Consider the following 11614-nt stretch of genomic DNA (forward strand, 5'->3'; position numbering starts at 1 on the left):
CACCTAGGATGGCTAGCTTGTTTTCTTTTTTTTGTTGGGTACAAGGGTGTCTAGCTTGTTATATGTATACATATGCGTGTATATGTTGGGCAATGTCATGACAAAAAAAATAATTTTTTGGGCAATGATTATTGATGCATGAGTATGGTGTCATATGGGACAGTACTAGTTTGGCAGATTATTTGTACTCTCCATGCTATACCACCCTACATTCACACGCATAGGCTTTCATGAAATGAACTAAATAATAATGATCAATAAATGGAAACCATTCATTATAATAAATAGACATAGGATATTATTACTATTATCAATATTATTATTAATTTATTTTACCATTAGATAGATTATATTGATCCAATGATTATATTTATTTTCACTTTTGTATGGTTACGATTTCTCATATTTAATGTGAAAGCATTAAATATGAGAAATTATAATCCAATAAAGATGAAAATAAATATAAAATATTAAATATAGAAAAAAAATATTTTTATAAAGTTAAATCGGAACCATTGAATCAACATAATTGATCTAATAATGAAATAAACTGATAATGATATCGAGAATAACAATATTCTATCTCTAATAAATATAGAGCTTCAGTTTTCTTATGTGAGCACTGATAAACGAGTTTTTTTCATTATTTTTTAAAAGAAAAAGAAAACTCAATTTTTGATCTATCAGCAGGAAACACTATTCATCCTTCCAGCTGCATAAAAATAGAATTTCTCATAAATATATTAATATAATAGTTGACATAACTTAACCTCTTTGTTTATCTTTATTTAAAAAATAACACATATCATTCTTAACATTTTTTAAAAGAATTTAAATTTAAATTATTTTATATTTATTATACATATATTCTTCGTATACTTTTTTTTGGAGTTAACCTAAAGGTGAATTGGTTTCTTTTCCTATATTCCCACAAGCTTTGAGCTAGTTATAGGACTAATCCAGAGTATAGGGCGAGTCATGAATAAAGATATTTAAATCACTCTCAAATGTAACATGTGAGAATTGAACCTACACTATCTTTCTTTCCACTTACTCAGCTCCTTTGCTAGAGCTACCACTATTTGGTATCATACACATTTTCTTTAGATTCTATTTGAATTATATCTATATATACCGAAATATAAAAACAACTGTGCATTACATAGACTTACTAGTGAATATATCAAAATGAAAAACTAAAAATGAAATGTAATAGGGAGATTAGAAATAACAGTTTTAAAATAGAATTTCAACGAAAAAATTTAGGAGGTTGGCAATGGACTATATAAATAGTATCGATCTTTTTAGAAGGTCAACATACATAAATTCCTTTCACATACACGGAAAACACACAATAGAGCACGTTTGATTTATGTTTTACAGAACAATTTTTTAATTTTAAAAATAAAAAAACAAAAAAAGTGGTTTGATAACGAGTATCCTTTTTTAGTTTTTTAAACAGGAAATAGAGAACATCTATTAGATGTTTTTGTTTTGATTTTTTATTTTCAATTCTGGAAATAAGGAAAATATGAAGAACTGAACACGGGGAACTGTTTTCATTAATGACAAACTTGTAATTATTAGTGAAACCCACAATACTAGAGTTTGATAATGAAACATGGAATAACTTGAGTTTTATATTTGTTATGTTACATGATGTAATATAACTTTCCTACACACATAATTGAGAAGAGAGAGAAGAGAGAAGAAATGAGAGAGAAAAATCAAAGGACGAGACCCACGTAAAATTATGTGTGTAAGAAAGTTATGTTACATCATGTAACTTAACAAACATAAAACCCATAACTTTTTCAGTACCCAAACTTTTCCAACCCTATGCAACGTGACTCGCTGTTATCTAACAAATTAATAGACAACTTTCAAAAACTATAGAGGTGGAGCTAAGCTGCCTTCCCTTACTTTTGAAAATGGATTGAAAAACTTGGCTCACTTTGTCAGATCGGGTTAGGCAGGTTATAAAACTTGGACCAAACAGGATGGATTGGTCTGTCAAGTCGAGCACGTTTTGCTGTCCTTCACTTGCCAATGAATATATGTTATAAAGAAGATATATGTTATAAAGAAGATATTCATAAAAAAATATGTTATTCTTAAAAATTTTTAAAAGGAAATCATTAATTGAATTTAAGAAGAAAATTTTTACCAATCAAACAAGTTTTTTATTTTTTACTCTAAAAACATATATTTAGAAAAAAATTATCAAATTTTTTTATTTTTATTTTTATTTTTTAACTTTTAAAATTATTTTCAAAATAAATTTACAAAACAGATTTTTTTTTTCTTTTTATACTCTGAAAATGAATTTTTAAAAACTATCCTACAAAATAATTTTCAAAATAACAAAAATCAAACGCGTAAGTTACTCCCTTACAATTACAAGTGCGTAACCATGCATTTAAATAGGATCTGAATTCGCACCTGACTCTTTGTTTTTTTTTTTGTTTTTTTTTTTTAATTTATTCACACCTGACTCTTGTCTTCTCTTTTTCTTGTCTTGTTTTTTTTTTTCCTACGTGAAAGGTTAGGTGCATTGTGCTCCTAACCTCTTCACCATGGCTGAAAAAACAGATGCACAAGAAGAAGCACGCAAGCCCAAAGTCGTGGAAAAAGTCCCATTTTACAAGCTTTTCTCTTTTGCAGATCGTCTTGATGTGACTTTGATGATCATTGGCACGATCTGTGCCGTGGCTAATGGGTTTTCTCAGCCTCTCATGACTCTCATTTTTGGGAAGCTTATCAACACCTTTGGCACCACCGATCCATCACACATTGTAAAGGAAGTTGCTAAGGTATATAATCAAATCCACCCATTTGGCCTTGACAATGAATATTTACTTTTCCATTAACAAAGGTTTTGTTTGCAAACGATCTTATATGTTTGTCTCACTGGCACTTCAAATTTCAGGTTTCATTATTATTTGTTTACCTGGCTATTGGCTCTGGAATAGCCTCATTTCTACGTAAGATATTGCTTCTTCTTTCTTTTTTTGTTCCCCCCCCCCCCCCCCCCCCCCCAGTTTTCTGCATATTTATTTGTTTATTTGAGTTGAGTCTTTCAAGATATATATATAATTGCATGCAGCATTAATGTGATATATATGATGGTGATTTTGTTGAATGGTGCAGAGGTATCATGTTGGATGGTGACAGGAGAAAGACAAGCTGCGAGGATCCGTGGCTTGTACTTGAAAACTATATTAAAGCAGGACATTGCCTACTTTGACACTGAAACAACAACTGGTGAGGTCATTGGAAGAATGTCTGGTGACACCATTCTCATTCAAGATGCCATGGGAGAAAAGGTATGCTCCTTTCTATTATACACGGTACATATGTTGAGTTATATAAAATCATTAATGTAACTTCACCCAATAACTTAAGTTTTTGAGTTGAATTGGTTCTTTACATTCTTTGCATGGTATTAGAGCTTCAGTGACCATAAGGACATGAGTTCGATTCTCACCGCCCCCACTTTCTAGTAGAATTAAATAAAAGCATAAAAAGGTAAACCAAAAATTAGGCCCGTGCATTATGTCGTCACCCAACACCTTAAGGTTTTGGGTTGAGGTGGTTCTTTACATGGTATCTAGTGGAATTTCTTTCTTCCCACAAGTAGGTGGGCCTGTACATTGTCCATCCTTCAAGCCCAGTGGACTCTCGTATAAGGGGACATGTTGAGATATATAAAATTATTAATGTAACCTCGCCCAATAGCTTAAGCTTTTGGGTTGAATTGGTTCTTTATAACGTACATGATCTCAGTATTAAGTAGGTCTCTCTGATTTAAACAGAAGTTGACAAGGATTTTTACCAATAAATAAATAAAAGAAGAAGAAGGAAGAGAACTGACTAGAAGTTAGTTAATGGCAGGTTGGGAAGTTTCTACAGCTTGTTTCCGCCTTTGTTGGTGGCTTCGTGATTGCCTTTACAAAAGGATGGGAACTATGTCTAGTTTTGCTTGCATGTATTCCTGCAATTGTTATTGTTGGTGGAGTTATGGCCATGATGATGGCGAAAATGTCAAGCCGTGGACAAACTGCTTATGCAGAAGCCGGAAATGTTGTAGAACAAACAACTTCAGCCATTAGAACAGTAAGACACACAAATCAACTATGGATAACTTAGCATGCGTAGCTTTTATATTTAACTCTTGTTCTTGACTTCTTCCTGATGTTTAACCAGGTTGCTTCTTTTACTGGTGAGAAAAAAGCAATAGATAGTTATCAAAACAAGTTGAGAATTGCTTATACCACAACGGTTAAACAAGGGTTGACCTCAGGGTTAGGAATGGGAGTACTTTTGCTGATTGTCTTTAGCACCTATGCACTTGCCATGTGGTATGGTGCCAAAATGATCATTGAGAAAGGATACAATGGTGGAAACGTCTTCAATATAATCATTTCAATTAATACTGGCGGAATGTAAGTGAGACATGGTTTTTCTTTTAGTCTGTAGAGCCTTGTTTATGTTTGATAATTGATACTCATCATGCTTTGATTGGCATAATGTTAAACTAGGTCACTCGGTCAGACAACCCCATGCCTGAATGCATTTGCATCAGGCCAAGCAGCAGCATATAAGATGTTAGAGACAATTAAAAGAAAACCAGAGATTGATGCTTATGACACCAGTGGTGTTGTCTTGGAAGACTTGAAGGGAGATATTGAACTCAAGGATGTTTGCTTCAGATACCCTGCTAGGCCAGATGTGCAGATCTTTGCTGGATTCTCATTCTATATTCCAAATGGCACAACTGCTGCTTTAGTGGGTCAAAGTGGCAGTGGGAAGTCAACTATAATCAGTTTATTGGAAAGATTCTATGATCCTGATTCTGGAGAAGTACTTATAGATGGTGTGAACTTGAAAAAATTTCAAGTTAGATGGATAAGAGAACAGATTGGGCTTGTTGGTCAAGAACCTGTCCTGTTTACAGCCAGTATCAAAGAGAACATAGCATATGGTAAAGAAGGTGCAACAGATGAGGAGATAACAACAGCAATAACGCTTGCCAATGCCAAAAAGTTCATTGATAAACTGCCTCATGTATATAACAAACTCTTTTACTCAGGATATAAATATAAACACTCTTATCTTACACAAGTGATCCCAGTTTTAGGTTTCATTCTTTTATTCTGAAGCTAAAAAAAAAATTGTATCATTCTGTTTGCAGGGCCTTGACACTATGGTAGGAGGGCATGGGACTCAACTTTCTGGTGGCCAAAAGCAAAGAATTGCTATTGCAAGGGCAATTTTGAAGAATCCAAGAATCCTCCTTCTTGATGAAGCAACTAGTGCATTGGATGCTGAGTCTGAACGTATTGTTCAAGAAGCATTAGATAAAGTTATGTCAAACAGGACTACTGTAATTGTTGCTCATCGTTTGACAACTATTAGAAATGCTGACACCATAGCTGTGGTTCATCAAGGGAAAATTGTGGAAAAAGGTTATAAAATTGAACCAACTGTTTCAATTCTCTTCATCAACCACAGCTTTGATATACATATATATATATATATATATGTGTGTGTATGATTACCATGTTTAGTACGTACAGCTATCTATATATGAAATCATAGTTTTGATATTATTCCTGTATATATGTATGTAGGAGCTCATGATGAGTTAATAAAGGATCGTGATGGTGCTTATTCTCAGCTTATTCGTCTACAAGAAGGAGCTAAGGAAGCAGAAGGAAGCCGTAATTCTAATGCAGATAAGTCAAAAAACAGTTTTAATTTAGATAGTCTCACGGTTAAATCTTCAACCAGGAAAACATCAATGAACAGATCAATGAGCCGAGGTTCATCAGGCAGTAGACAATCTCTGTCACTACTTGCCTTTTCTCTTCCTCATCAAATTCCTGTAAATGAGTCTGGAAAAGAAGATGCCAATGATCTTGAAAGTAGTGAAGTTGATAATGTGAAACGCCAAAATGTTTCTATTAAACGTTTGGCACAGTTGAATAAGCCTGAGGTTCCTGTCTTAATACTTGGATCCATTGCTGCAGCAGTTCATGGTGTTGTTCTCCCTGTATTTGGCCTCTTGCTTTCATCAGTTATCAATACGTTCTATAAACCTCCAGATAAGCTTAAGAAAGAATCTGAGTTTTGGGCACTTCTATTTCTTGGTTTGGGTTTTATTACTCTGGTGGCTATACCAGTGCAGAACTACTTCTTTGGGATTGCTGGTGGAAAACTTATAGAAAGAATTCGTTCAATGACATTTCAAAAGGTTGTGCACCAAGAAATCAGCTGGTTCGATCATCCTGAAAATTCAAGGTATGTTAATGTGATGATACTTACTTCCAATAATGAAAGAGAAAATAGAGACACATTCATTGTCAAATGTTAATAATTCCTTTTAACTCATCCTGAAAATTCAAGGTATGCAAATGTGGTGATACTTTCTTCCAATAATGGAAGAGAAAATAAAGACACATTCATTGCCACATGTTAATAATTCCTTTAGCTCATCCATCTAACTCAAAGAAATGAATGGATTGCCTTGTAGTGGTGCGGTTAGTTCAAGGTTAGCTACTGATGCTTCAACAGTGAGAACTCTTGTTGGTGACACCTTGGCCCTCATTGTACAAAACATAGCAACAGTCACAGCAGGTGTAGTTATGGCATTCTCAGCTAATTGGATTCTCGCTTTGGTAATTCTGGCTGTGTCACCCTTGTTGCTCATGCAAGGATACCTTCAGACCAAGTTTCTAAAAGGATTCAGTGCCGATGCAAAGGTTAGCCTTAAATTCAGTTTTGTGGGTTTCAACAATAGAAAGTACTCTTATATTTATATATTGTGGATATAACAAGAATCATTTGTATTTTATAGTCGAAGTATGAAGAGGCAAGTCAGGTGGCTAATGATGCTGTTGGCAGCATTAGAACCGTTGCATCATTTTGTGCTGAACCAAAGGTGATGAATATGTACCAGCAGAAATGTTTAGGGCCAGAAAAACAAGGTGTTAGGTTGGGGGTTGTCAGTGGTATAGGATTAGGTTTCTCTTTCTTTGCTCTGTACTGCACAAATGCTTTCTGTTTCTACATAGGAGCAATTCTTGTGCAACACGGGAGAGCAACTTTCGGAGAGGTTTTCAAGGTACATATATCACTTTGGAATGCCCACCTTTTTTTTATCTTTCTTATGAACTGGTTCTTAAATTCAATCCAAAAGCTTAAGTTGTTAAGTGAAGTTCATGTTAATGGTTATAGATGCTCTAATATAAGGTAAATAACTAATTAAATTTAAAAGCTTAAGTTATTAGATGATTGTGATGTTAATAATTTTATATTATATTTTAGTAACACTTATTGTTTTATTGCAGGTTTTCTTTGCTTTAACAATAACAGCTGTTGGTGTTTCCCAATCTAGTGCCTTGGCACCAGATACTAACAAGGCCAAAGATTCTGCAGCTTCAATATTCCAAATTCTCGACAGCAAACCTAGTATTGACTCGAGCAGCGATGAAGGCTTGACACTAGAAACCATGAAAGGTGAAATTGAACTTGAAAAGGTCAACTTTAAGTACCCAACAAGGCGTAATATTCAAATTTTCGAAGACATGTGTCTAAGCATCCCAGCTGGAAAGGTAAATATTACATTAGTATTCTAACAATTAAGCTTTTGGGTTCTACAAACCAACTTATTTGAGAATTATGTGATGTAATTACAATGTTTATATATATATGTGTGTGTGTCTATGTAGACTGTTGCCTTGGTTGGAGAAAGTGGCAGTGGAAAATCAACAGTTATCAGCCTCTTGGAGAGATTTTATGACCCTGATTCTGGACGTGTATTTATAGATGGAGTGGATATCAGAAAGTTCAAACTAAGCTGGTTGAGGCAGCAAATGGGTTTGGTTGGTCAAGAGCCTATTCTTTTCAATGAAAGCATTCGTGCCAACATAGCTTATGGCAAAGAAGGAGGTGCTACCGAGGATGACATAACTACAGCAGCACAAGCAGCCAATGCACACAAGTTCATAAGTTCTCTACCAAATGGTTATGACACCCCAGTTGGAGAAAGAGGCACACAATTATCAGGAGGACAAAAGCAACGTATTGCCATTGCAAGAGCCATGCTCAAAAACCCCAAAATCCTTTTGCTTGATGAGGCAACAAGTGCACTTGATGCAGAGTCAGAGCGTATAGTTCAAGAGGCTCTAGACAGAGTGAGTAAGAACAGAACTACCATTGTGGTAGCTCACCGTCTTGCAACAATTAAAAATGCTGACATCATAGCAGTGGTGAAAAATGGATCCATTGCTGAGAAGGGAAGACATGATGAGTTGATGAAGCTTGATGGTGGAAATTATGCTTCATTGGTAGCACTCCATATGAGTGCAACATAGGAAGGAAAAAAAATAAAATGTTGTTGCCTCCTAAGGAGGAATGAAAGGTCAAACTATGCAAAGTGGTTGAACACCTTCTAACGCTTGGGCTAACTTCTTATTATTCTTTTATGAAAGATTCTTTTGTAAACCTAGTATATATATACGCAACTTGAGTTTACAAAATTAGTGAAGTATTGAAACATTATTGATACATTAATTAAATAACATTTGTTTCAAAAAAACTAATGATGTTCCATTATTTTATTACATATTATTGTTATTTGGCTTTTTCATCAGATGCTCATTCCTCTAGTTGTAAAGACTTTTTTATTTTTTTTAGTAATCTCAAGAGTATCTTCTAGCAGTAACCGAAGACTAATTCCTATCGAGCACTGTCGAACCTTTTCGGGAGCAGCTCTTCCAAATTCTTTTTTTTCGTTTCAAGGATTCGAACTCGAGACCTCAGGGGCTCAGACTCCTTATCACCTGTGCCAAAGGAGTTTGATAATTGTAAAGACTTTAGATTAGGAACATAGAAGGTAGGTTTGATCTGATTCACATGCCTGTCAGATCGGACGATGTTTCATCTAAACAATAAGTTTGTCTATTTTTCGAACTTAATAGATGAGAACTGATTTATAAGTTTCACTCACGGTTGGCATGTTACGTGATTCAAGCATAGAAAGCACTTAGGCATGAAAGGGGTGTGTGTGTGTAAATTGTGTAGGTATTTATCTTTGTTAATTTATGTTTAAAATTTTAGAAACCGTTGGACTACATCCATTGTGTGAATTAACCCTTGAGTTTTAAATGAGTGTAAACTAGGGAAAAAAATTAAAATATTATTATTTTAATAAAAATTTATAAAAACATAGCATTTTCTAACTTATTTACGTATTTATTATACTCAGTCTCGCCCAAATAAGGCGAAACCACTCTTGCCCAAATAAGGCGAGACTCCCTTGTGAAACTCGCTCGAAAAAGGCGAGACCTGGCTGGCCTGTATAAACTCTTTTTTTTCACTTTTTCCATTTCACACCATCTCTCTAAGACTTTTCTCTAGATTTCTCCTTGAGTTTTTTGTGCAGCGAAGCTCTGCCAGTCAAGTATGTCTTAATATCTACTTTCTATATTATTTAATTACAACAATAGATATCTTATACTAGTGACCTAGGACATTGTTAGTGACTTAGAAAATTGTTAGTAAATAGAAAATTGTTAGTGACCTAGAAAATTGTTAGCGACTTATTGTATTGTGTGACGTAGGTTGTAACGCCTCGTCTGCAGCCGGTTAATTAACATTCATATGATCGTAAGCGCAACATGCTCAACTTAATTAATGCGAAAGCTAACTGAATAAATTTTCTCTTTTTCCTTATGTATTGCAAACCTTTTCACTTCCATGACCAAAATAAAACGAATAATATTTCCTCTTTATTTTGGACCACTGAGGATAATTCCCACCATGAAAATTTCAACCTGAATGACAGTTTAATATAATCCAAGCATAAACCATATTACCTAGCCATCCATGGCGTAGGCTATCTCAGAATCATAACAGATCTTAAAATAAAATATCCATAGAGTTACTTACATGATTACATCAAACAACCAAAAGAGATGTAATCAAATAAGTAACCTAGACATATACAGACATAACTAACAAAATAGATAAACTATCAACATGGCATAAACATCTCCTATGCTCTCAAAATAATGACATGGCATATAGATACATATCCAAGATAAAACCATGTTAAATACGTAGCAGCATAACAAGCTAATCCTGACTATCAGGTCAGATAATATCTCTCGTATGGCTTCTTGCCACGCTATGCCTCAGCACCATCAGCTCCTGTACCTGAAATGGTAATCCTCATAACGCGAAGTGAGATAATATAATTACCTCAATAAGCTAGGGACCCTTGGAGGGCTCCTCCACCTCTAAGCTCACTTTTGGTATAAACACAGTATAAAAATACATGCATGCATCAGAATATGTATGACAATGCAGTGTGCAATAATGTAATCCTAATGGCCAGAGAATATAACAAGTATGCATTACGCAAGGAAACACTGTCTTGCAACATGTCGTATAAGGAAACACTGTCTCATACTATGCATAAGGAAACACCGTCTTATGCCTCATATAAGGAAACACTGTCTTGTGTGGCACACAAATATACATACATATACATGCAACATATAACAAATCGTTTTCAACATACCATATCAAACTATCACATTCCCTCGGAGTTTGGTGGAACAAACGGGAGATTAACCCCAAGGACCGAAAGCTTACCTGGAATAGCTCTTTTTCTAGCCTCTTCCAAGTCAAAGGTCCACAAGCCAACAAAATGCTCAACAAATGATCAACACACCTATCTATGGTGAATTTACCGCAATTAAACATATATCATTTCATAGAAGTTTTACATCAAACCATTGTTTGATACTTACCTCAATCTCAAGTAATCAAGAGCCTTGCTTAATGTCCATGCTCTTGCTCCACAAGTCCACTTGGTCTCACATTATAACCAATGAACACATTTACATCGTTATCCATCATCAATTCATATATACGGTACTGTTCATCTCTACAGTACTATTCATGTAACATCCTGAGCGCTGACGAGGGCGGGGAGTGATCGCCGATGCAAAGAGGCACGAACAAGGAGCGGCTCCTGACAAGCTTCCAGCGGGGGGTTACATGCATGAATGAATCGAATCGACACCCGAAAGAGAGGGATTCTAAAGACTGTGCAGGTATGAGACTGCACAGTTTGGGATAGCTTATAAGAATTAATTAGTACTACCTATACTAACAAGATGCATCTACTTTTTGGTAGCCCGGAACGAAAGAACTCCACAGTTAAGCGTGCTTGACTTGGAGCAATTCTAGGATGAGTGAACTCCTGGGAAGTTTTCCTAGAAAGTGTGCGAGTGAGGAAAAAGCACACTGAAAAGTCTCGTGTTAGTATATGAGATAGTCATTGATTCTTGAAGCGGCCGGACGTTACAATTCACATATACGTTATTATTCATGTATACGACACTATTCAAAAATACGATATCTTTAATTTTTCTGAATACATTTTCACCGTTAAAATCCCCATTTAAACACTTTTCTCCACATGAGCTAAGCCTCAATCAAGCTCTAACATGCTCATTCAAGCCAAACTTTCAAAATGAAAACCTAAATTCAATCTTTCTCAAAACTAAAAAGAAAACTAAGATTTCTTAACATAAACTTA

At 34.9% G+C, this 11614-nt stretch overlaps 1 protein-coding gene across 1 annotated transcript; it reads left to right on the top strand.

Moving 5' to 3' along the window:
- The first annotated feature begins 2576 nt into the window (after nt 1-2576).
- Nucleotides 2577-8378, top strand: LOC133300533 (ABC transporter B family member 9-like). Its single transcript, XM_061500091.1, has 13 exons — nt 2577-2813; nt 2930-2984; nt 3151-3326; nt 3895-4116; nt 4207-4445; nt 4542-5067; nt 5195-5468; nt 5634-5742; nt 5794-6303; nt 6536-6764; nt 6860-7126; nt 7353-7616; nt 7734-8378. The coding sequence occupies exons 1-13, from the start codon at nt 2577-2579 to the stop codon at nt 8376-8378; spliced, it is 3753 nt and encodes a 1250-aa protein (XP_061356075.1).
- Nucleotides 8379-11614: the final 3236 nt, after the last annotated feature.

This window comes from Gastrolobium bilobum, unplaced genomic scaffold (assembly GCF_033153095.1).
Source record: "Gastrolobium bilobum isolate Gb01-03AN ecotype WA unplaced genomic scaffold, APGP_CSIRO_Gbil_v1 utg2187, whole genome shotgun sequence".
NCBI lineage: Eukaryota > Viridiplantae > Streptophyta > Magnoliopsida > Fabales > Fabaceae > Gastrolobium > Gastrolobium bilobum.

Coding starts and splice junctions, on each gene's coding strand:
- LOC133300533 (XM_061500091.1), top strand. CDS start 2,577: ATGGCTGAAAAAACAGATGCACAAGAAGAAGCACGCAAGCCCAAAGTC. Junction 5,469..5,633: donor AGGGAAAATTGTGGAAAAAG/GTTATAAAATTG, acceptor ATATGTATGTAG/GAGCTCATGATGAGTTAATA. Junction 6,304..6,535: donor GATCATCCTGAAAATTCAAG/GTATGTTAATGT, acceptor ATTGCCTTGTAG/TGGTGCGGTTAGTTCAAGGT.